Source organism: Terrapene carolina, unplaced genomic scaffold (assembly GCF_002925995.2).
Source record: "Terrapene carolina triunguis isolate 2854851 unplaced genomic scaffold, T_m_triunguis-2.0 Scaffold229, whole genome shotgun sequence".
In the NCBI taxonomy this organism is placed as follows: domain Eukaryota; kingdom Metazoa; phylum Chordata; order Testudines; family Emydidae; genus Terrapene; species Terrapene triunguis.
The window spans coordinates 2,913,277-2,939,468 of NW_020664580.1; the positions used below are offsets into that span (position 1 = coordinate 2,913,277).

The 26,192-nt window shown below is 43.1% G+C and overlaps 1 protein-coding gene across 2 annotated transcripts in view; it reads left to right on the top strand.

Moving 5' to 3' along the window:
* INVS (inversin) overlaps positions 1–26,192 on the top strand; it is a 203,367-nt gene that overhangs the window by 1,254 nt on the left and 175,921 nt on the right. For both annotated transcript variants that reach the window (XM_024193599.3, XM_024193600.3), the window contains exon 2: positions 12,250–12,385. In XM_024193599.3, coding sequence (XP_024049367.2) covers positions 12,280–12,385 — 106 coding nt within the window. In that variant the 5' untranslated portion in view covers positions 12,250–12,279. The remainder of the gene's footprint in view (positions 1–12,249; positions 12,386–26,192) is intronic.

Here is a 26,192-nt window from a genome sequence, read left to right on the forward strand (position 1 = left end):
CTGAACTTTAGATACTCAGTCTGATACATTCGACCCTAACATCTTTCTCAGTTTCTCTAGATATAAAATTACTGTAATATCTACTTCATTCATATTTTTAGAATGCTTGTATCTTTCAATGAACTATGCTGTTATACATGCAAAGCATGTATCAATCAAAATTTGGCACAACTGCTTTGTTATTGTCTTAAAATTTAACAAGTTGGTATCTTGCCAACACTGGAAAGTGATGTCACTTTAACCTTGTGTATGTGAGCAAGAATCATCATAATTTATTATGAAATCTCACATAAATTAAGTCCTATTGATGTCTAAGTAATTATCCATATTTTTGTAGTCATGATTAAAATGTAATGTTGCCAGCATCCTGGGTTCTCAAAATTCATAAGGTAAATTACTGTTCCTAACTGCAGGATTCAAGTTTTAAGGACATTTAAAACAAGTAGGAAGTGTATTCATTAATAAAAATTTTCAGTGTAATAACCTAATTCAGATAGAGATGTTAATTATATAATAACCAGATGATTGGAAACACCTACGGTTGATTTATATTAAAAATAGTTCCAAAATGACTTCTTTCATAAAAGGAGCCTGTAGTTTGTCTTGTGAACCAGTTCAAAGGCGGTAGCAGCAGTAGAGGCATTGCTTGATGCCCACCCCGCCTTTCGGAGTGGGAGGTGAACCCATTTGAACCCACCTCTGAAATCTGGATCTTCTCTGCCCAAGGTCAACCAACTGTGAGTGGGGTGCAGCGGGTTAATTAACACTGAGTTCCCTTCCCCTTTTAATAAAAGTTTTTGTTTGTTATACACAGACTTGGTGCTTGCAAGTGGGGAAGTATTGCCTCTTGGAGTGCCTGGGGGTGATGATTAGTTTTCTGAGATTATTGGGTCAGGGCTCAAGCCGGTTCTGTTCTGTATTGTTAAAAGGAACCCCTGCTTATTGAACATGGCCTTTGTTGCTGCCAACTCCACCTGATAAAAGGGTTACACTTTGCAGGGCTCATCTGGGATCCTGGATCAGTACCCTTCACAAGCACATCTTGAGTGAACTTAATTTGTGAAACTACCACAGCCACAATTCAAAAGCAGGTAGCCATAAACCAACACCCACCCCACAGTATGCTGGGCAGTGTCCTTTGCCTCCGTTTCCTACCATCTCCTTTCCCTCTATTGCACCCCTCTCACAGTTAATTGAATTTGGTCAGTGAAGACCCAGAGTTTGGAGGTGTGTTTGCATGGGTTCAGCTCCCGGCCCTGAAAAGGAGGGGCGGGCGTCAAGCAATGCCTCTACTGCTGCCACCATCTCTGGAACTTACTTGCTGCTGCTGTCTTTGCTGCCGTACGCTCATGCTTCCTTGCTGCTATCTCTGCCGCTTGCCACTAACTGCTACTTCTGCAATTGCATGGTCTCAGGTTCCACCACTTAGCCCAGTTCTTAATGATTTCACTGGGTAGTGGGGGACCTCTGTGCTGCTGACTCTTCATTGTTATTCACTACAACGCTACCCCTGCACCAGGCTTACGGCATAGCTCTCAGACCTGATCTTCTGTGATTTCAGTTCTAGTAATCACTGAACAGAACCAAGGATTCTCAGTTGAGTCCAGTCAGTTCTGTCCTTCAACACCAGATAAGGGAGAATCAAGTGGTGTCTGTAACTATTAGGCAGAGTCTACACCATCAAGTAGAAATACCTGTCTCTATTCCTACCTCCTCTCATTTTCACTGGGATTTGGCACCCTTACTGCCTGTTTGGCAAGTGAGGTTCAGTTTAGGTGACCCTCTCAGTCAGGGCATGTTAAGTACAGTTCTGCTGCTCTTTACTCATACTCTAAGGATAGCAACATTTCATTATCCCTGCATTTAACGTTAAAATTATCTAATACACAGGTTAAGGAAAGAGTGTCTATTAGAGCTGTCAAGCGATTAAAAAAATTAATTACGCGATTAATCGCACCGTTAATAATAGAATACCATTTATTTACAGAATACAAAGTGGTACAATGCTCACTTTATATTTATTTTTATTACAAATATTTGCACTGTAAAAAAAACCAAGAAATGTATTAGGTGAACTGAAAAATACTAAGTACTGGAGTGCAATCTCTTTATCATGAAAGTTGAACTTACAAATGGAGAATTATGTACAAAAAAGAAAAAACTGCACTCAAAAACAAAACAATGCAAAACTTTAGAGCCTACAAGTCCACTCAATCCTATTTCTTGTTCAGGCAATCGCTTAGACAAAAAACTTTCTTTACATTTGCAGGAGATAATGCTGCCCGCTTCTTGTTCACAATGTCACCTGAAAGGGAGAACAGGTGTTCGCATGGCACTGTTGTAGCTGGCATGGCAAGATATTTACATGCCAGATGTGCTAAAGATTCATATATCCCTTCATGCTTCAACCACCATTCCAGAGAACACGTGTTCATGCTGATGACAGGTTCTGCTCGATAACAATCCAAAGCAGTGCGGACTGACGCATGTTTATTTTCATCATCCCTCCCAGATTTTGGAAGGCACTTCAGATTCTTAAACCTTGGGTCGAGTGCTATAGCTGTCTTTAGAAATCTCACATTGGTACCTTTGCGTTTTGTCAAATCAGCAGCTAAAGTGTTCTTAAAATGAACAACATGTGCTGTGTCATCATCCAAGACTATTATAATATGAAATATATGGCAGAATGCGGGTAAAATACAGCCGGAGACATACAATTCTCCCCCAAGGAGTTCAGTCACAAATTTAATTAACGCATTTTTTTAACGAGCATCATCAGCATGGAAGCATGTCCTCTGCAATGGTGATGGAAGCATGAAAGGCCATACGAATGTTTAGCATATCTGGCACGTAGATACCTTGCAATGCCAGCTACACAAGTCCCATGCGAATGCCTGTTCTAATTTTCTGGTGACATTGTAAATAAGAAGCAGGCAGCATTATCTCCCATAAATGTAAACAAACTAGTTTGTCTTAGCGATTGGCTGAACGAAAAATAGAACTGAGTGGACTTGTAGGCTCTAAAGTTTTGCTTTTGATTTTGAGTGCAGTTATGTAACAAAAACCTCTAAATTTGTAAGTTGCACTTTCACGATAAAGAGATTGCACTACAGTACTTGTATGAGGAATTGAAAAATGTTTATCATTTTTACAGCGCAAATATTTGTAATAAAAACAATAATATAAAGTGAGCATTGTACACTTTGTATTCTATGTTGTAACTGAAATCAATATATTTGAAAATGTAGAAAAACATCCAAAATATTTAATCAATGTCATTTGGTATTCTATTGTTAACAGTGCGATTAAAATTGCGATTAATTTTTTTGGGTTAATCGCATGAGTTAACTGTGATGTTTGGTTTAAAAGTCATAAAGTACATATAGTACATAATCTGCAATATCCCAAATTTAGGTTAATAAATTTAATTCAGGGTGGATTTGATTTAAATCACTAGTCACAAAGACTCGATTTAATCATGGATTTCTACATAGAAGTGCATTCTTGTTGGCTGTTATAACCTCAATACATATTCTTCACAACTCAGAGATGTATGTTTCATTTTTAGAAGGTACACGCTATACATTTGAAAAGTGATTTATTTTGAAAACTTTTCAGATTAGTTTTTCAGCTATATCAGAAAATGAATGATTGTTTGGTTATTTCATTAACCAAAGGTAATTGAAGCAGATATTTATGAAGTCATTGGGAGGTGAACTATCTCCAATTCAACAGGTTAATCATTAATATTTGGAGGATTTTCTTGTCATGCTGTATTAGGAGGAGAACATCACCAGACAGACATTTAAATTGAATATATTTTTTTTTTTTACTAAAACAACATTATGTATTCTGGATTTTTTTTTTTCTTCAAAAGAAAACATAAAATATTTTAACAAAACAAGCATATGAATTTTTGAATTTAGTTAAACATTCAAGTTTTTTAAAATAAGATTGGTTATGGAAAAAAATTAAAAAAAAAAAATAAAAAAAAAATAAAAAAAAAAAAAAAAATTAAATCGATTGTCAGCCAGGTCAACATGAGAGAGTTAAAATATTGGCTTCTGCAGCTAACTCCCTCGTTTTCACCTTCATTTTCCTGTTTGTTCATAATCTAGAAAAGAAAAACAAGCTTTCCTGCTTTTTCAGGTCCCAAATGATTTCTCAATTTGGAATGAATTAATCCAAAGGAGGAAAATATTCTTTCTACACCGGCTCAAGAAGCTACTGCTATTAAAAATGAGATTATCACTTCAACAGTCTCTGAATCCAAGTACTTAAGTGACTTCCACCAGTTCACTGGTGTGACTTTCTTTAAAACATCATCAGCAAACATATATTTCTTGAATGGTTCTTATTCCCAAACTGGGTCTCTTTTACAGCCTGCTGCCATTATAGGTTTTCCCTTCTAGTGAGAGAATGGTATGGTAGATCTCAAATCAGTGAAAGACCTCAAAACTTCTGGAATATGCTGCTCAAACAGTTTCACTTTAGTTTCTACTGCCTGTCTCTCCCTTCTCACATTTATCCCCAGGCTACTTCTCCTTGTCCAGATCTATTCTGTCCCAACAATCTTCTATTCATTGAACTTTTTGAAACTTTGCACTTTTAGAGAGAGGTAAGGGATTGACTCTGTGTACACAAATTTGCAGAGGGACTATAGGGTTGAGGTCTGTTATTTCTCAACTCTGTATATTATTGATTTATTTAAAATTTTTTTTGCTGTTAACAAGCATGTTATCTCTGGAGACACAAATCCACAGTTTGAGAACTGCAAAACTAAGCATCTCTGATGGTATCTTTTAGACTGAGCACTGTGTCCCATTGGGTAGATAGAAAGAGTAACCTAAATCTAAACAGAAGCCCCTGGAACCGCATAAACTTGAGTTCCTAATCCATGAACTATTGGAATTCATTTACAAAATTTTTCTTAAACATGACATAAATATATTGTCTCATACTATAGAATTAGAATTTATAATCCCTATTCCATGATGAGATACCTTTGAGCTATAATGTATCTTAATTAAAACTATCTTTAGATAGTTTTTTTCCTCAAAAAGCATTTTATCAAAAAAATCTGATTTTTTTTTTTTAAAAGAAATCATTGGTTTTTATCCATCTTGTTAATGATACAATTTAGATACTGGCATCCAAATATTCACGTACATCACTCATAAAAAGTCATACTAAGAGTAGCTTGTGGAAAGCAAATATAGCAGGGAGTGTAGATTGTCCTTCTGTAATTGAGAATTTAGGATAGGTGGTCTCTTAATAAATGCAATCCATTAGAGCAGTATTTCAGTTACTTTTCTGACTTTGTTTCTCAGTGGCACTCCAGCTCATCTCTCCTGATATTGCCAATGTCTGGTGATGTGTTCTAAATAGATGTCCCTTGATTAGCTGATGTGATAACTCATGGTATCTGACACCATCAGGTGAGTGTAGTGCTGACTGATTCCACATTCCCGCAACACTTGCTCATTACTAGGATCCCATGCGCCCAGGACTCCGACAATCAGTGTGTGTGTTTGAACCTCGTAACTCCTAGCTCTGAAGGCATTGGCCAGAGGGGCGTATTTGTTCACTTTTTTGAGCTCTGGCGTTGAGAAAGGCTAGGGTCCTGTTCTGAAATGGAACTGTGGTGTCCACCATGAGGATCTTCTTCTGTTCCTTTTTAGTGATGACGATGTCCAGTTGCAGTTGACTGTCCATTCCTGGGATAGCAGAGTTCACTGCAATGTTCTCCACAGTTAACGGATGGCTTTGACTAGGTGATCTTGGATGGCATTGTGGTACAGCTGCCAGGCTCTGGAATGGGACTTGCAGCTACACAAGACATGGGTAGTGTCTCTCTGTCGGCAAATCGGGTGAAACTGCCCCTGGGTAGGAAGTGGTTGCTAGCATCCCACTTGCACCTCACCTCGAAGGCCTTGCTGTGGTCTGGCTTCCGTCTCAGGTTTTCCATGTACTGCCCAGAGATGGCATCTTTCAGGGTCCTCCAGCATAGTTCTAGCTCTCAGAGTGATGACTGTATGCGCCGTATTCTTGATCTGTGGCACCAGGACTCCCAGCTCCTGACATTCCTCGCACCACGTCCAGTGAACTGTAAAATGAATGCCTCTAGAGAATAGGTATGTCCATGCAAATAACGCCTGCTTCTGAAGTCTTTTTCCCCCAGTTCATCACTAGATGTGGAGGAGAGCTCATTCAGTTCCTGCTTACACTTGTATCACTCCCTCTGCATAATTCTTAGCATAAGTTGCTTGCTCAACTCACATGTTGAGTTCCTTGTATTTCTTTTTAAATGTATATTTTTTTGCTCACCTGGTGACTCTAAAGTCCCATCTATACTAGAGAATTTTATAAAGAAATTGTTGCCTGTACTACCACGGGGTGAGCTAAACCATTTTTAGCCCCAGTAGGAGCCATATTATAGGCAGGACTCCCGTGTCTACCTCCATTTTCATTGAGCAGCATGAACTCAAAAAAACCAAACAAACAAAAAAACCACACAACTTACCAGGGTCTCCTCTCCTGCTTCTTGCTCACCGGAGAGGGATGGCAGGGACTGGATAGACACCTCCAGAGTGGAGAAGGGTTCTTGACTTGCCACCCCACCTAGAGACTTCACTGTGGACCCCCACATCATCCTCTAACTCCACTTCTTTGTCCATGACCTTGTCCTCTGGGCTAGGTCCACTTTCCACTGCCTCCAGCACCACTGAAGTATCCAGAGGACTCATGGCGGTGGGGTCACCGCTGAGGATAGCGTCCAACTCCTTATAGAAGTGGCTGGACTCCAGTGCAGCACCGGAATGACAGTTTGCCTCCTTTGCTTTCTGATATGCCTGCTTCAGCTCTCTTATCCTCGCTCTGCACTGCACCATGTCCCAATCCTAGCCCTTTTTACACAAGTCACGAGAAATCTGCCCATAGATATAGAAATTACTATGGCTGGAGTGCAGCTGGGACTTGACAGCCTCCTTTCCCCATATACTGAGCAGATCCAACAGCTCCGCATTGGTCCAAGCAGGAGAATGCTTACCACATGGAGCTGCCCGTAGTCAGCTGGGAAGATGCGATGTGAGCTCGCCAAGCCAAGCAAACAGGAAGTGGAATTTTAAAAATTCCCAGGCCTTTAAAGTGGGAGGAGCGGATGGTTGTTTACCTGGCTGCAGGTCAGCAGAGATTGAACGCTGACCAGAGTGGTCAGGATGGGCATTGTGGGACATCTCCTGGAGCCCATTTACGGTGACAAAACCAAGTGTGGTGTCTACATTGACACTTGGTCGCTAAAACTTTTCTGCAGAAAGCGCTGTTTCTCTCATTGAGGTGGTTTTGTCACCAAAACAGGACAGTTTTGTCAGCAAAGGTCACATTGTAGTGTGTACACCTCCATTGTTTTGTTGAAAAAAGGTGCCTTTTGCTGACAAAACTGTAGTGTAGACAAGGCCTTACTGGCAGACTGTGTTCCCTGTTAGCTGCATGCTGGAGCGGCCGCCCAGGAGTGATTGAAGTGCCACACAACTGATTAGCAGAGCTGTTCACATCCAGCTGGCAGCGTGTATTCAGGTGCCCCTCCCTCTGCTGCTTCACATTGCTCCTGCCCGCTGTCTTGGAGCCCTTGATGCTCCCGGGACCCTCCTGCTGGCTATGCAGAGCAGGGGGAGGTGGGAGATGCTTATGTCAGCGTGTCATCAAGTTCCTTTATGGAAGAAGAAGAATTTTGTGGGAGCCAGTTGTAGAAATTTAGGAGACACTATTTCCCCCCAATTTATTATGCATTAACTAACATAATCTATGTGTGTCTTACAGCTGTGTACAAAAGCCATCACTATGGTATATGAGCACCTCCCTATTTATTAGATTGGCATAGCAAGGTCCCTAGTGGATTTCATAGGTTTTTCCCCTTCCCCAGTGAAAGGAAGATCTAATTGTGTTAGGCCTTTTATCTTTTTGTGGCCTTTTGGGGCATTGTTGGAAAAGATATATTGGAACTTTTTTTTCACAGAAGCAAGAAGAGAAACTGGCAAGGGAAAATGTATCAAAGGGCAGCTAGTTCTCCACTAACTCAAAGAAGGAAGCAACAGAGGGTCCTGTGGCACCTTTAAGACTAACAGAAGTATTGGGAGCTCAGTTCTTACCCACGAAAGCTTATGCTCCCAATACTTCTGTTACTCTTAAAGGTGCCACAGGACCCTCTGTTGCTTTTTACAGATTCAGACTAACACGGCTACCCCTCTGATACTCAAAGAAGGAAATCAGTCACCCTCTGAGTAACATCCCGGAATACATCATCAAATGTAAATGTGATCAACTTTAATAAATCAGAAAAGAACAACATTTTTAGCAGTCCTATCCTGTGTGCAAGGTCCAAGTGGACTATATATCCCGCTCTAAGTCAGATGTTGCATTTGCATTGTTTTTAAAAGATACAGTAATCTCTTCTCTCCCCATTATTCAGATTTTGTTTATTTACTTTTTCCCTAGACTGGTATATAATTCCCAAGTCTCAGTTTCTTTGTCAGGCAAAGAATGACAGCAATAGCTGCATGTCAGCTTAGTTTGTATTACATTTTTGCCTAAATATATGTTGCTGGATGTAATTTGTAGGAAGTCAGGAGTGTAGTTGAGGAAGAAAGCCATGGGGCTGGAGAGGCAAGGGTTAAGTGACAGACCTTAGAATCAGCTGGGGAGCAGTTATTACATAGAGGAAAACCACTGCTGGGCATGGATCAATAGCCAAGTTGCTACACAGGGAAGGGCCTCCTCTGTGTATTGTTTAAAAGACTGCTTCAGTATTGCCAACCCCAAGCATTCAAAAATCATGAGTCAGGCCCCCCAGAATTGTGATATTAGCTTAGAAAGTATGGGAAAAAAAATTGGGGTTTTTAGTTTGCCTCCAGATTTTTGGACCTTTAGTATAGAATCAGGACACATTTTCAAACTTTTCTCTGCAACCACAAAGACTAGAAACTTTTTTTTGGTTGGAAAAGCAAAAGCTAACGTTTTTATGAAATAGGATGTGTGACAGGTTGGACCCCCGGTGTGGGATGCCACCTGATGAGCTGGGGTCCCACTGCTTCCGCCCGTTCCACCAGACTGGCTTTCCCCACCTTGTTCTAGCTGTGCCAGGCCCTCAAGCCTTCTCCAGCGCACGCGCGCACACACACACACACAGGTAAGGACACACCCAGCTGCAAATGGAATCATTAAAAAGGGGATAGAGAATAAGATGGAGAGTATCTTATTGCCCTTATATAAATCCATGGTACGCCCACATCTTGAATACTGCATACAGATGTGGTCTCCTCATCTCAAAGATATACTGGGATTAGAAAAGGTTCAGAGAAGGGCAACTAAAATGATTAGGGATTTGGAACGGGTCCCATATGAGGAGAGATTAAAGAGGCTAGGACTTTTCAGCTTGGAAAAGAGGAGACTAAGGGGGGATATGATAGAGGTATATAAAATCATGAGTGGTGTGGAGAAAGTGAATAAGGAAAAGTTATTTACTTGTTTCTATAATACAAGAACTAGGGGCCACCAAATGAAATTAATAGGCAGCAGGTTTAAAACAAATAAAAGGAAGTTCTTCTTCACACAGTGCACAGTCAACTTGTGGAACTCCTTGCCTGAGGAGGTTGTGAAGGCTAGGACTATAACAGGGTTTAAAAGAGAACTAGATAAATTCATGGAGGTTAAGTCCATTAATGGGTATTAGCCAGGATGGGTAAGGAATGGTGTCCCTAGCCTCTGTTTGTCAGAGGGTGGAGATGGATGGCAGGAGAGAGATCACTTGATCATTACCTGTTAGGTTCCCTCTGGGGCACTTGGCATTGGTCACTGTCGGTAGAGAGGATACTGGGCTAGATGGACCTTTGGTCTGACCCAGTACGGCCGTCCTTATGGACACAGATGCTGAGATCAGCTCTATTTGGGAGGAATCAACTCTGGGATTGCCCAGCACTCACGTGCACACCTTCTTTGGGGTATAAACCCACAATTAATGTTGTCTTCTGCTGTATAGAAAGATCTGCACAGTGCAAACTTATAAAAATTTGCCCTTTCCTTCAATGTGGAGAGAGATATGCACAGCTTCCCCCCCCCCCATATGAATTGCACAAACTGGGTTTTGAAATGAACAAGAAATATGTTGTTTAACTACAGATGATAAATTTTAAGTGATTATAAGGGGTAGCAAACAGAGCAAAGCAGATTACTGAGCAAATAAAATAAAACATGCAAACTATGCTTAATACACTAAAGATACAGGTTACACACAGTAATTTCTCACCCTAAGTGTTGTTTAGGCAGGTTGTAGAATTCTGCAGCTCAGAGTTCCAGTTATGTCTCTTTACAGGCTAGACCCCTGTTCTCAGCCTGGACTCAGCCCTTGCCTTCCCCTAGCTTAGTTCCTTGGTTTCTTCAGGAGCTTTCAGCAGTCTTCCTTCTCAGGTGAGGAAGCAACTGGAATGCTCAGATTGCCTTGCTTCCCAGCCTTAAATAGAAATTACATAAGGCTGGAAGCCTTTGTTTCCTGTGGAAAAGTACCAGCAGTGTCCAAGGTAATGTCACCTGGTACAAAATATCATCACATGACCTTGCAGTGTTAGGGAAACTATGAGACAAGGTTTATTTGCAAGGAAAACAGGAAGGAACTCCTGGGAAGATGGGGGATCCGCATCTTCAAAGACTCATTGTCTTTTCCTAGTGGCCCATTAAGGCTGATTGCTTACTGTCTGGTGGGTGTTTCCCAAGCACATACCCACACAGTTGTAATTGTTACATAGACAATGCACCTAACTTCAGATACAGAAATGATACATGCATACAAATTGAAGAAACACGTTCAGTAAATCGTAACCTTTCCAATGATACCTCACATGACCCATCTTGCATAAAGCATAACAAAAAACACCAAGTACCATGAAATTTGTAATAAAATTGCAAGAATTGGCAAAGTCTTTGCTTGTTGCTTTTCTGCAACGGGAATGGACTTAAAAACTATATTGTTCCCCTCCTGGAGCAAGACCCTGTTTTGTTTACTTTTTGGAGTAGGAGGAGATTTGAAGACTGTTTACTTTTTTTATTCAGACTGTCTGAAGGCTTTGGATTTCTTTTTTAAAGGTTCCAGGAATTGTGGCTGTTTTAAAACTGTTGAAAAATTAGCTGTATTCTGGGGTCTTCTCTAGGGAATGGGGAATGTGAAGGCCAATCTTCGGAGGACAGGGAAATATGGAGGACCAATCCTAGACTACTGCCTTGGCAGAGAGACTGTGATTGGAACTCTAGTGTGGAGAGTAGACAGAAGTTGTCCTTTTTCCCTAGTAATAAAAAACTGTGATAAAATGACCCCATGACAATATCCATTAGATCAAATACTCATAAAATATGAAATATAGCCATAATTTAGAGTATATTCACTAGATTCTTTAATATTGTCATTCATGAATTGAGAACACAATTTTAAGAATGAATTTTCTTGGGAGAGCTTGAGAATATTGTCTCTTGTATAAGGACAATTCAGTAATATGCAGATGGCTGGGGTACTTTCTATTTTATTTTAAAAATATCCTGAATCCTACTACCCTTATGTAGTATGGAGGCAGTACGCTATACTGTTTATTGCATGGATCTGGGAATCTAGGTTAAATTTCCAATTCTGTTACTGATTGTGTGAGACATTTGGCAGGTAACAACTTTTTTCTATACCGGAGATTCCTGACCTGTAAAATGGGGATATTACCACCTTTGTAGAACACTGAGGTCCTTTGGTAAATGGATCTATATTACTAAATCTCAAGAGAGAATTTTAACTTGGACTAATATGGTTGTTTACTATTCGTGACAAATGTTAAGTACTGGAAAAGGACGGTTGGTGCCAGGCTTCTGTTAGTGAATCAAGCAGATAAAATAAAATTCTTAAATACATTCTATTCAACTGTAGATGAATATATATTCTATGCTATTTGGAGAGTTCAGCTAAGAGTCTCAATTGGTGTTTGGTTTGTTTTTCAGGCAAACAAGACTATTACAAACATCCCTAATGTATGGCTTGTCTAGTTGAGCCTAAGTTAGAGGTTTTTGTTAACACATAAAGCAGAACACTTTTTTGTTTTTACAGCACAATCTAACCACTTTAACATTATATTAGTCGTCTTCATATTACATGATTAAAATTGCATTACATTTTGATTTGCACAAATATATATATATTTTTTACTAAAAATGTTGTTGGTGCAGATTCAGCCTGTGACAATACCTGGGAAGAGTATGAATGTTTCAGAGAACTGGCTGTTCAATGGTTCCTCGTTAGCATCTCAAGTTCATGCTGCTGCTATTAATGGAGATAAGGGTGCCCTCCAAAAGCTAATAGCAGGTAAGTGTTCTCTTTATAGATGTATGTCTCAGCTATCTAAAATTGGCAGCTTTTCACTCCAGTATTTAACTTCCTGTATTACTATCCTTATTCTGATCCTAAGTGAAAGTATGCTCTTAGTAATACCTATAAACATATGCAGTCCTATTTTTATTATCTATTGTCTCTGATTTAATTAATTTTTCTATTTAATATTATTATTTATCATAGCGATTAAATAACTGTGATCTGACCAAGGAGGTCATTGGTTTAAAACACCTGTTTTGGGAAATTTAACATTTTGACCAAATTCCCCTTTGGGTGAAATTTCATGTGGTTATACTCGCCAAAGGTGACTAAATTTCTGGAAAGTTTGGTAAAGTTCTCTCCAATTGCTTGAGTCACGTGAATGTGTGGAGAAGCAATGTTTTATTACTACACAGAATTTCAGAATAATAAACCAAAACCCTATTTGTTACTTAGATTTTGGTAGTGTTCTAGGTTATTTCCAAACAGTTGAAGACACTAGGCAAAATTCTGGTCTCATTGAGTTGAATGGAACTAAGATTCCACACTCCCTCTCTGACCAAGGGCCTACAGTTTGCAGTTTGTCATTTTTTAAATAACTTTGGAAATGGATTCATTTAAATTTTGAAATGTAATTGTTGTTGTGGGCTTAGGGCTCAATTCTCAGAGGTGCAGAGTAATTGCAACGTCTGCTGAGACCGTGGGAGTTCCATTTGCTCAGAACTTCTGAGAATAAAGCTCTTGGGCCTCAGTGAGGATAAGTACCTTGGAAATACCAAAGAATTTAGTTAGTATTTTTGTTAACTATCAAGTGTACAATACACCTTTACATTTATTTGTAACACTTGTTAGACTAACAGTTTATTTGGAGATGTAAAGAAATCACTCAATTTTTGTTGAAAATATAAAATTTACTGGCTAAATACATCTATTCATGGTACAATTTGAAAAATGAGCAATCTTTAAAACTCATTTTATTGCCTTCAGACAACGCTTGTGTTTGAGGTCTGTCACATCCATAAAAAGCATGAGAATCGGGCAGTTTCACTATCATAAGCAGGGCAAGTGTGTAAATGTACAAAGATCTTAAATTATCTGAACAATGAAACTCTGTCTACAGTGGGAAATTGAACCGTTTTAAACAAATGCTTTTCAGAAATGGTTCTCCTTGAACCAGTATTCAAAGTTGTTCTAGTGCTAGTCAGACAAAGATGTCATCATACAATTTCAGAAAGCATGATTAAGTCTTCCTGGAAGCAGTAGTAAATTGTGTTAGGAAGTGATATTTAATAGTTTTATCTGGTTTATGTTGTCACCTAAATTGTTATCTCTCCAGAGCCAAATAAGCAAATCATGCACTTTTAACCAACTACAATGACCTAATGATGAGAGCAAAAAGAAAGGAAAACAATGAATGAATTAAACAAGCACAGAGCATGGATCCTATTTACAGGCTACATTCAGATCACTGAAAACCATATTTATAAATGGTTTAACGTTCTAGCATAGAAAAAGTTTGAGGGAACCACCATCAGCACTATCTGCTGTTTGAAGCGAAGATCCTTGATGGGGCTGTGTGGATTTTGGATTTTCTGAATTGGGAAAATAAGAGCTCGAAGTACACTATAGAAGTTTTTCTGCCACACATTTGCTCCTATTCAAAACCATAGATACACTAGTGTTCATAAGTTTCTGCTTTCGTCAAGTTTTCTGCAAGTAAACTGGAAAAGGTTTCTGTGGGTTAGCCAAAACAAGACGAACTTGTCAGATGACTGGGCAATTATCATTAAAAGTTGGCAGCAAAGAATTATGCACCAGTGTTGGTGAAACTATGCTTTTCCCATCACCACAAAGCAGCACTAAAATAGCCTTGTACTGTGTTCATTTGAAGAAACACAATACAAGTATTTGCTGTATGTTGCTGATGCAGTTTGTCACAAACAGCAGAAAATATTGATCAGGGCTGTAGACAAAGAAATAGTAATTCTTTCAAGGACTGTTGTGTATCACCCAGATAATGTTGCTCTGGTTTCCTTATGGATGGGAGGGAAAACTACAGGTTCTTTTCAGCTTTTGAAGTTGCTGCAATATTTGGCAAAGAGAAGGTAAAAGCTCTCCTACTTTCTCATGCATTAACAGGATATGACAGACTCTGCATTTGTTGGGGGTGGGGGGACCAACCACTTCCTGGCAAAACTGTAATGCCTGGCTTGACATCACAACAGTATTTCTTGGCTTTTCATCAGGAACTGCTGAAACCATTGGTAGATGCTTGAAGGAAATTGGGCAGTTTGTAGTATGCTTATGTGACCATGCCAGTGCACTTGGTAGCATTACGAGGCTAGATAGTACTTACCTTAATGTTCTAAGACTTTTAAGATCTTTTGACAAAATTCCACTAACCAGCCAGTTTTGCACAACTTCTCACAACAGCAGTATGGCAGGCTGGGTAAAAGAAAACTTCCCCTTTCTATTAGGGAACCTTTTTTAGCCCTCTGCATGTTTCTGTTTGGTCTCCCTGTTCTAATGAGTGCATGTGAAGAAGTCTGGTTCCAGGAGTCAGGGTGAGCAATTTTTCTGCAGGAACAGCAATCCCTCAGATCAATGGCTATTTAAGCCCTTTCCTGCCTATCTTATTGTGGGGAAATATACATGCCACTAGAACTAAGGCTGCGAGTTTGTCATGGACTTTCCATGCCCCTTGTGACTTCTGCAGTGGCCAGTGTGGCTGGCTCTGGGTCTGCCTGAGCAGCTTAGGCAGCCCATGGGCTAGTTGCACAGGCCGCTGCTGGGCCAGTCTCGGGCCACTACTCACCCCCGCAGCAGCAGCAGGAGGAGTTTGGGTGGGGGGCTCAAGGCTGGGGTGCAGGAAGGGGTGAGGGCTCTGGGCGGCGCTTACCTTGGGGGGGGGCGGCTCCCTGCAAGTGGCAACATGTCCCTCCCTCAGCTCCTAGCTCTGTGCGCTGCCTCTGCACGTAGGCGCCGCCCCCACAGCTCCCATTGGCCATGGTTCCTGGCCAATGGGAGCTGCGAAGCTGACAGCACACAGAGCTTGCAGCTTAGGAAGGGACATGTCACTACTTCTGAGAAGCTGCGTAGGGAGCCTGCCAACCGCCACCCCCACCCGAGCACTTGCAGTGATCCCGGACCACCTGCCCCCCCAGCACCTGCGGCGTCCCCCCTGGTCATCACCCGCGGTGCCCCCCAGGAGCACCCACAGCACTCCCAAGATTTAGTCAGGGATATAGTACAAGTCATGGATAGGTCATGGGCTGTGAATTTATGTTTACTGTCCATGACCAATCCATGACTTTTACTAAAAATACCCATGACTAAAAGGTAGTCTTAAGTATAACTAAATAATGTATAGTTAAGGCTACGTTTTAGTCACGGGTATTTTTAGTAAAAGTCACGGACAGGTCATGGGCAGTAAACATAAATTCATGGCCTGTGACCTGTTCATGACTTTTACTAAAAATACCTGTGACTGAAACTTGGGTGGGTACTGGGGGGGGGAGGGGCAGTCCGGGGGCACCCCGGGTGCTGGTGGAAGTGGCCCAGGAGACCCCGCTTTGGGGGGTGCTGGGCAGCACGGCCTGAGACCTCTGCTATTCCTGGGGCACGGGGGGTCAGGCCGCAGTGTGTGGCCAGGACCCCTGCTGGTGCTGTGGGCGAGGGGCTTGTTGGCAGGGCTCCCTACCCGGCTCTGCGTCCCTGCAGCTTCTAGGCGGTGGAGGGGTCATGGCGCTCGGCGTGCTGCTCCCACCGCAAGCGCCGGCTGCCTCAGTTCCCATTGGCCGGGAACCGCAGCCAATGGGAGCTGCGGGCACAGCGCCTGCGGGTGCGAGCAGCCTGCGGCGTGAAGCCTCCCCCCTCAGCTCCTTTGCTGCTAGGAGCTGCAGGGCCGTGGGAGCTGGGGAGCCCTCCACCCTGAGGAAAACGCCCCCTTCCTACACACCCAAACTGCTGTTGCTGGCCCAGCTCGGGCAGTCCCTAAGCCAGCACCAGTGGCTCCAAAAGTCATGGAGGTCACGGAAAGTCATGGAATCCGTGACTTCTGTGACACTCGCAGCTTTATGGTATAGTACATGCATCTAAAGAAAAGATTGTAGCTCTTTTGTATTGTATGATTCGTTGCATACTATTTCATGTTGTCCAATGTTGTGATTATAATCCAAACTGTAAAATCCTTGGAGCATGGTACCATCTCTTCTGTATCCTGTACAGCACATAGTCTAGATATTTAAGTACCAGTGTAAAGAAAGAGACCGTTGTAAAGTAAACATCCAAGGTAGCAAAGTGGAAGTTGCCATAGGAACTATTTTGTTTTAATGTATTAATTTATGCAGCCCTGAACAAACCAGCCGCTGAACAAACCAGCAAACAGCATTTCCTAGCTGTACCAGTGTGTCACTGCACCCACCAGCCTTCCCTGCCCCCAGTTGAGTTCTGGTCCAAAGCATTTCTATACGAGTGACTCACTACTCCCACCAGATTCTGGGCCACAGCACCTTTTAACTGTGCCACAGACACATTTAACACTGACTCAGCTTCCCTGGCGAGGGTAGACAGTGAGCTCGCTATCTCGACCACTGAGTCTGGCCATGGCAGGCTTGTACCTTAGCCCTTGGGGTTTAACCCTTGTTGCATCATTACAGAAAACAAAATATCAAGAAAATTAATTTCCCATGTTCCCACAGTCAGAATCTCAGAACAACCTTTATTGTCCATGATGACTCAGGTGCCAGGCAGGGTGATGGGGTCCATCATATACACCCTTATTTCTGCTGTCTTCGGTCCCATGGATGTAACTTGACCCTCTTCTACTTTTCAAGCTGCCTGCTTTCGTCCTGGTCATCAAGGTTCTGTTGCTCCAGCTCTGCCTCCTGCTTCCAGCTCCATTCTCTCTCTTCAAGAGAGAAGAACATAGTTTGTAAAACAATACCCAGTTTGTGATGAAATTTGTGTAAAATTATGAAGTGAGAACTTAAAAGCTTTTAAGAGCCAAGGAAGAAGTGCACCATCAGTTTTGGTTTTCATTGTTTATCATTAGCATAACTATTACATCCTGAATGAAGTCCCAGATTAATGACCATATAAAATAATTAGGTGAACAAGTGACAATACCCATTTCTACTTATTGCTTTCTAATACTGCTACTGAACACTACAACTTATCACCTTGAGCAGCAATGAACAAACATTGTAAGCCTAGAAACCATAAAGAAAATAAGATGGCATTCTAATTTACTTTACTATTACACATTAAAGAACATATATATGATCTGCTGGCTTCCCTAAAATTGGTAACTGTATCACCTAAAACAATTAGAGTTCATTACTTTTTTAAAACTGTGTAGTGTATGTAACTAATGTCGATGGTAACTATGTTAGATTCTAGTTTATTTTCTTTATCAAAGAGCAGCTACTTGTATAACTAGGGCTTAATTTAAAAAACCAAAAACCCTTTGAGTAGCACTAACCCTGACATTTAAAAATAATTTATAATAAAACCTCGCTAATAACCTCTTTTCATGCTGTTAGATGTAGTATGCTATAAAATTAAGTGTTAAGGCACCTAGAACTCTTTTGTTGGTGTCTTATAATTTACATCTAAATAAATAAAATGCACACAAAACATCAGTCTCTCTGCACTTTGCAAGAATGATTCAGGGCAGTATTCTCACCCAGGCCTTTGGGGCCTGTGTTTGTACACATGAAGAATTGTGTATATACACAAGTATAGGCAGGGGCTAAAAAGGTACCCCTTAATAGCAAAGTGTTGCAGTGAGGTGGTGATATTTTGACTTAATTTCATTTTGCAAAAAGATCCTGTAGAATATTTATTAGGTATTAAAAAATCTCCTATTTTTAAAACTAAACGACACTTCTAAAATTAAAGTACTTTTTGTGGTGCATTATTTTTGCTTTTGTATTGCTTGCTTAGTCTAATTTACAAAATTCAGTAAATTGCAACAGTTCTCTGTCATTAGTGTAAATTAGCAAGGCTCTATTGTAATTAATTATTGTGCATCTGTACTTCATGCTGTTGGCTGACATACCACACAAAAGACAATGATTGTGGTCAGTCCAGTCCAGCCAAAATCAGAATTGTTTTGTGCATCAGCCCTCTTATTTCAGGGATAGAGGAGACAAGGCCAAGGGTGAGTTTTTTGGGAGCATTCATTGAGTGTAGTCATCAGCATCATACTAGGCTGATGCAGCAAGATTATAGTTAGGTGTCTAGGGAAGGTTACAGACAGACTCAACATTACAAAAAAAAATCTAAGTTGTTTATATTAAACTTAGCTTCTGAGTTGAAGAGACCTTCCCTTGCTAATTTCAGCTTCCTGAACTGATGAATGGCTAGCTTGACTAATGCCAGAAGTAGTTTGATCAGGAGTAGAGCTGGAAAAAGTGTTTTGGATGAATAGTTTATTTGCTGAAAGAGTATAGTTTTGGTCAACCTGAAACTATTTGCGATGTTGACACAAATTTGCCACATTGTGTGACAATTTTTTCCTTTAACTTAGGTGCCATTTACAAAATGAGGTGGTACTTCCCCCACTATGAAAGTATGCCCCTCTCGCCTCACCAAAATATTCTGTCTCTCTCTGTCCACCAAGCCTTTGTGGTTTTAAAGGTTGTCATCAGCACCTTGGTTTCTTTGTTCTGCCTTTAGGGATTTTCCACTTTCCAAGCCCCTTTCCTGCTGAAAAACTTAGGCTATGTCTACACTATAGACTTTGCAGCTGCGCTGCTGTAAGTCTCCTGTGTAGCCATTCTATGCTGATGGGAGGGAACTCTTCCGTTGGCATAATTAATCCATCCCCAATGAGTGGTGGTAGCTATATTGGCAGGAGAGCATCTCCCACCAACATAGTGCTGTCCAAACTGGCGCTTCCGTCGTTGAAACTTATGTCTGTCAGGGGCGTGGGGTTTTTTTTTTCCACATCCTCGGCCAACAAAAGTTTTAGCAACAAAAGTGCTAATGTAGACATAGCTTTAGACAAGATGTTTTCCTGAGGGTTCAGCCCTCCAGTTGTCCTTAGGTGTTAGGGCATTCACCTGGGATGTGGGAGACCCCATTCAGTTCCTTCCTGTGTCTCATATGGAGCAGAGATTAGATCACTGGGCTATGGGATATTCTGGTGTGGGTGTAGCTCAGTCTCTCCTGTTGAGGCTGTTCAACTATATATAAATAGTCAGTGTGGCAGGGATTTGAAACTTGGGTCTTCTTGGGTCTCCCAGACAGGAGAGATGGAGATAGACCCACACCAGAGACCTGTTCCCCAGAGAGAGTGCACAAGAGAAGGGGAAAAAATCACCTTTAAAGTCAGGGAACAAGGAGACTTTATGTCCCTGTACAGTATGGGTACCTCCTCTGGTACCAAGACTACCCAAAAAGACTTCCAATACTGAGAGCAAACAGCACCTGCAGTGGTTCTGGAAGCGGAGCCTTCTAAACTCAAGGACTCCTCAACAAGCAACGATTCCATCAAAGACGACCTCCTCAGTACAGTCCTCATCAAGTCATGGCAAGAAGTGCACATATCGTCCATCAGTACAGTCCCCAGTACTTCTTGACATGGTTACTCCCAAGGAATAGTACCCAAACTCACTGGTACGTCCCAGATTCCTCTTCTTCCAGGATGCAAAGATCTTCACAGAACACAAATCCCCTCTGCCAAGGGATACTGAAAGGGTTTTCTTGCCAGTACTGACAGTTCCTCTGGATCTGGCCCGTCTTCCAGTGCTACCATACTATATCATGAAGACTCTACCTCCAATACCAATGCAGTTACAACCTCTTCCTTGGCCTTTGATACTGACACCTGTAACGCCTCCCGATAGACACAGGAGAGGACACTTCCTTGGACTCTGATGTCTGTCAAGGATTCCGCCACCTTCCTGTTCCAGCCTCTCTCCATAGGGTACATCTCAAGGATGTGATCCTCAATAGATGACTGACTCATCAGCTCTGAGTTCTACGTCCTACCCCTTTCCCTTATGCCCCAACACAGTGGGCTTTTTGGAATCATTGGGTACCCTATGACTAACAGTTCTAAAGAGTACTATCATGTAGGTGGACCTGTCAAAACCAGCAGCCACTGAACCTTGGGACCCTCTTCCTCAGGGTGAGCCTCCACAAGAGTGAGGCATAGAGGAGACGCCATCATCCAATAAATCTTCCTCCTCAGCAGATGAAGCAGTTATGCCCCCTCCCCTCTACTCAGATGAATACAAAACCTTTCAGGACCTCATAAAAAGGATTGTAGAAGCCTTGTACGTCCCTTGGGAGGAAATACAAGTCCAGAAAGGAGTGCTGAAGTTCATCTTCTAGTCCTCTTCTCAGGGCAAGATGGATACTCATCAGTGACTTCTTATTGCAAGTCTGCACAGTATTGCAAACACCAGCGACCATTCTACCTACTTGTAAATGGGGTGATAAAAATTAGTATTTACTGGCCAAGGGTTCAGAGTACCTTTCTCCCACCCTACCTTTAACTCTTTGATCATCAATGCTGTCAATAAAAGAAACAGTATCGGTCTAGATCAACCCCCTCCAACCAGGAGCTTAAGCACCTGGACCTTCCCAGCCATAAAAGCTATTCTTTAGTGCTGTGAAATTCAGAGTTGTCAGCTATCAGGACTTGACAGCAAAATATAACTCCACAAATTGCTCCAAATTTTCTCATTTTATTGATCATTTGCTTCAAAACCAGAGGAAGCAGTTTCGAGCTCTGATCACAGAAGGCCAGGTGATCGCTAAGATTTCCCTTCAGGCGTCACTCGATGCAGTGGACATGGCTTTGTACTCTCTGGCAACTGCTGCAGTCATGCGTCAAGTATCATGGTTTCAATCCTCTGTCCTCCCCATGGAAGTACAGAATACTCTGGAGGACCTTCCATTTGAAGGGCCTAAGCTTTTCATTGATGCCATAGATGGAGCCCTCCACTCATTCGAAGATTTCAGGGCAACTTTGTGATCCCTTGGCGTCTATACACCTGTGACAAAGATTAAATACTATGAGCCGCAGATAGCTCAATTGCCTCTCCTAGTCCACTGCCAAACCTCCAGAAAGAGGTCCAGATTTCCTAATCAGGGGCCATCCTCTACAGTGAGATCTCAATAGGCAACTTCCTCTAAGCAACTGTTTTTACTCATTGGTTGAGCGTTGTGAATCATCCCCTTTTCTGGATCCTTTGCTGTACTATCCCACTCCTTTATGAGGACTGCCTCTCTCATTTCATACTTCCTGGGAGCTCATCACCTCAGAAAGATGAATCCAAGAGAGTTTCATTGGGCTGTCCAGTTCAGCACCATCCCTCCTTCCCATACCGTCCCCATCCTTTTTTCAGGGAATCTTCTCACGAGGGTCTCTTATGAGAGATGATACAATCTCTTCTACTTCTGGAGTGATCAAACCCATTCCAATGGATTTCCATCAGGAGAGTGTTCTACTCCAGGTACTTCCGGGTTCCCAAGAAGAAAAGGATTTTTGATCTCAAGGCTTTAAACACCTTTGTCCTCACTGAGCAGTTTAGGATGGTAACCATGGTACTGATAATTCCATATTTGGATCTAGGCAAGTGGTTCATTGCCCTCTGCCTCCAGGATGCGTACTTTCATGTAACTTCCCCTGGGTGCTTCCTATGGTTCATCATTGGCAAGGACCATTATCAGTACCATGTCCTGCCCTTTGGCCTTTCAACTGCCCCAAGTGTCTTCACAAAGTTCCTATCAGCCATTGCAGCCAATCTTTGTCAGATGGGAATAATTTTCTTCCCCCATCTTGATGACTGGCTCCTCAAGGATTGCTTCTTTCTTGAGGTGCATTTGGCAGCCAATAAGGAACTTATTCCTCTTCCACTCTCTGGGCCTCTGACTCAATGTAAGAAAAGTCTGCTCTCACTCCTCTACAACTAATAGACTTCATCCGAGCCATACTGGACTCCATGTCTGCCAGAGCGTACCTGTCAGTGGATGGGTTTGCTATAGTGTCCAGCCTTATTTTCACACTATAATAGAGTCCTCAAACAGCAGCAAGAGCTGACCTTTTGTTCCTGGACCATGTGGGAGCCTGTACATCAGTAACACTACATGCAAGGCTGGCTCAGTTCTTTCTACACCCCTAGCAAGCACAAACTGCTCAAACTGGTGGCAATAGATTGGAGGGTTCTCTGCTCCCTAAACTGGTGGAAAGATCATCGAAAGTACTGTGTGGGAGTTCCCTTTTCACATGCTTCTCCCACAAGGATTACCACCGCAGATGCCTACCTTCTGGGTTGGGGCACCCATTGCCAGGACTTCATTTCCAGCTCCTTTGCACACATTTTCCCGGCACTACACTATCGTGTATGGACTCGGGCTAATGTGGCCTTTGGTGAAACTATTCTATGCTCTACTGAATCTATATTCTCAACATCCTCCTCTGTAATTTAGGGCACTGTTTGGGAATCTTCTAGGGAGCATCCATTGGGACAATAACTCAAAGAAGAAGGAGAGGTTACTTAGCTCGTATAGTTGCTAGAGTAGCGGTTTTGCCTCTATGGTTGCTCCACTTCCCCTCTCCTTTGGAGTCCTTGTCTCTGGTCTTCATTGTTGAGAAGGAACTGGAGCTGCAGTGGGTCCATCACTCTCTCTGCACCCTTGTACTGGAGTACGAGGCTGTGTAGGGCACAGATGTGGCTGCTACTCACAAGGATTTCTAATCAAGACTGCATGGGTTTGCACACAGCTTGATGGGGAGCACCCATAGAGAGACAACATCTTGAAGAATTCCAATTATTGTACAAGGTAAGTAACCTGTCTTTCTGGTTCAGGTTGAACCGAATTTCCCCTCCCGCCCCCCCCCCCACACACACCACTTTTTTTTTTAACTGCCAGTGAACTGAAAAGTCAATTAATTCCTCAGCTCTAATCAGGAGGCTCTTAGACTTACTGGAAACTCTGACAGAGTGTCCAAGAATAGAGATAACAGAGAACTGCAGGAGGTAATTCCACAGCAGATGGCATTGCATTTTGTGGTCTCTTATCTATCACAAACAAGGTAAATACCGGGAGTTAACTAAGTACTGTAGTTACTTACCATTACTCGGAGTCTGTTAATAACTCGAGTTCATATCACCTGCTGAGAACGTATGATTTGATAAAGCAGAGCACAAGGGTGAGGCAGTGGACTAAATGGAGCAAGAAATAATCTTTTGGTATGGTACTGAATCATGCCTGTTCAAAGGCAGACATTGTGCTTGGTTGCCCTGAAGGGAAAGAAGAGGGGGATTCAAAAAGAAGTTTAATTTTTATATACGTGTAACGGGGCACACTCGCCTCTCATGAGCACCCACTTGGCTGAGTGCAGGCCCCTGCACACACTCTCTGTCTGTGGTGGGCCTTTGGTGACTCAGCCCTCTGGCCAAGTCACACACAGTCTGTCTCTGAGAGCAAAGCAAAACCCCTTCCAGGGTACAAGTCCAACAGCAGTCTCTCTCAGTGCTCTCTGTAACATCTCACTCAAGTTGTCCCCAGGGCTCCCTCCCTGGAGACAATGTCTTTAGACTCTTAGGGCCTTTCTGGCTGCAGCTCTCCATCTGGGCCACTATAGTTCAGTTCCCCCTCTGGGGTGCTTCAGTGTCCAGTCCACTTCCCCCAGTGACTAATGAGGGGGAAGGCTGAGATCTGGCCCTACCCACTACTCCCCGTCCCAGCCCAGCAACCCTGTAGATAGGGACTGTCCACTGTGCCTAGGCGCCGACTTCTCCGCTTTTCCATGGGTGCTTGATACCGCCCCTACCCCCACTTCACCCCTTCCCCAAAGTTTCCGCCCCCTCCCTGCCCCTATTCCAACTCCTTCCCCAAATCCTCACCCCGGCCCCACCTCTTCCCTGCCTCCTCCCCTGAGCGTGCCACGTTCCCGCTCCTCTCCCCCCCCCCCACCAGCGGTGGTCGGGAAGCGCTGGGAGGTAGGCGGAGGAGCGGGGATGTGGCATGCTTGGGCGGGGAGGAGGAGAGCACCCACCTTTTTTTCCCACGGAGTCGGCGCCTATGCCACTGTGTCCTTTTATCTAAGTCGTGCTGCTGCTCTAATTCCCTGGGCCACTTCCCCACAGCCCCGTGCCATCTTCAGCCTTACCTCAGGGCCTTGTCCTAATGGAGGCCCAGCAACCAGCTCAGGCTCCTTCTCACTCTCTCTCTGGCTTCCTGCAGTTCCCTCAGCCACCCACACACTATCCATGCTCTTCCAGCTCCAGCAAGGAACTGGCCTTACTCTGGCCCTGCAGCTCTTCTTATACTGACCTCCTGGGCTCTGATTGGCTGTATCCCACACTGCCACTCTAGGTAGCTTGGAGGACCCTCTCCACTGCCCTTTTATGGGACGGGAGGTTTCAGGCCTCAGAGGGTCTGGTATACCCCATCATAATATGTACCCGGTGAATAGGCTGTTTAAGATTTATGAGGGGAATCTTTCTAGCACTCCATTCCAGGTTTGCCTTTAAAAAATACCTAGGGGACAGGTGAGGGGGAGGAAGGGGTCTAGAGCAGGGGTCAGCAACCTCTGGCACATGTGCCAAAAGCAGCACGCGAGATGATTTTCAGTGGCACTCTGCTGCTGGCCTGGGGTTCTGTCCGCCGGCCCCGCTCAGCCCAGTCTGCCTGGATGGACGGAACCCCGAGCTGGCAGCGGGCTGAGCGGCTCAGCCTGCTGCCGGCCTGGGGTCCCGGCCTCCAGCCCTGCTCAGCCTGCTGCCAGTCTGGGGTTCCATCTGTCGGCCCCTGTAAATGTAAAATGTATTATTGGCATACGAAACCTTAAATTACAATGAATAAATGAGCACTTGGCACACCACTTCTGAAAGGTTGCCAACCCTTGGTCTAGAGCAAGCTGGATGGGACTCAAAGAAGCCCATGCTGTTGACCCTGGTTTTAGAGTCCAAGGTTAGATTTCCATAAGCAGAGTGGTCTGGAATTCCCCTCCTCTCAGAGGTGAGGGATCGAGCTAGTGATTTGTGATTCCAACCAGCTACTTTCCCTCCTAAATTTGGAAGAGTGGGACTGGCTGGGAGAAGTTGTCCCTAAGGCAGCCATGTACATATTTCTAACTTGAAGACATGATCAGAGAAAAAACCCTGTTCTTGTTAAGTTAAGAGGAGACCTAGGGAGGTTGGGCTATGACTTGTACAAGAATCTCTGGGGGTGGAAAGTGTATGGATGGGTTTACGGGTACACTACAATATGTCTGCTCTTTCCCAAAGAAAGTTTCAAAATGCCATTGAGACTCTATGTACCTCTATCCAGAAGCATGTCAGGGCCTTCTCGTTGGACTTTGCCAGTGTACCCAGTAGTTAAGTCAGTCTAACAGCATTGACAAGACGAATTGTAAAATATGAAGACTGGAAGTATTGTGGCAGTTTTTTGCAATTTTGTCTATAGTAGGAGTGGCCAAACTTACTGACCCTCCGAGCTGTATACAAAAATCTTCAGAAGTTCGAGAGCTCAGGGTTTCAGCCCCGCTTCTGCTGAAGCTTCGAGCCCCAGCAGGTCCCTGTGGGGGTCACATGCTCCCCCCCCATTTTTGTTAGGGTTTGCTGGCCCTACTCTCAGTCACATGGTGACACAGAGCCCCCTCCCTGCTGGAGCCGGCAAGCTGGGAACTGCACCCAGCTGTGGGGAGATGCAGCGGGGAGCTCTAGGGGAGCTGCTGCTTTTGCTGCTGCTTCTTTCTGTGGAGCTAAAGCAGCAGCCCCTCCATGCAGCTCCCAGCTGTTTGCTGCTGCTGCCTCTCTGTGTGAAGCTAACACCT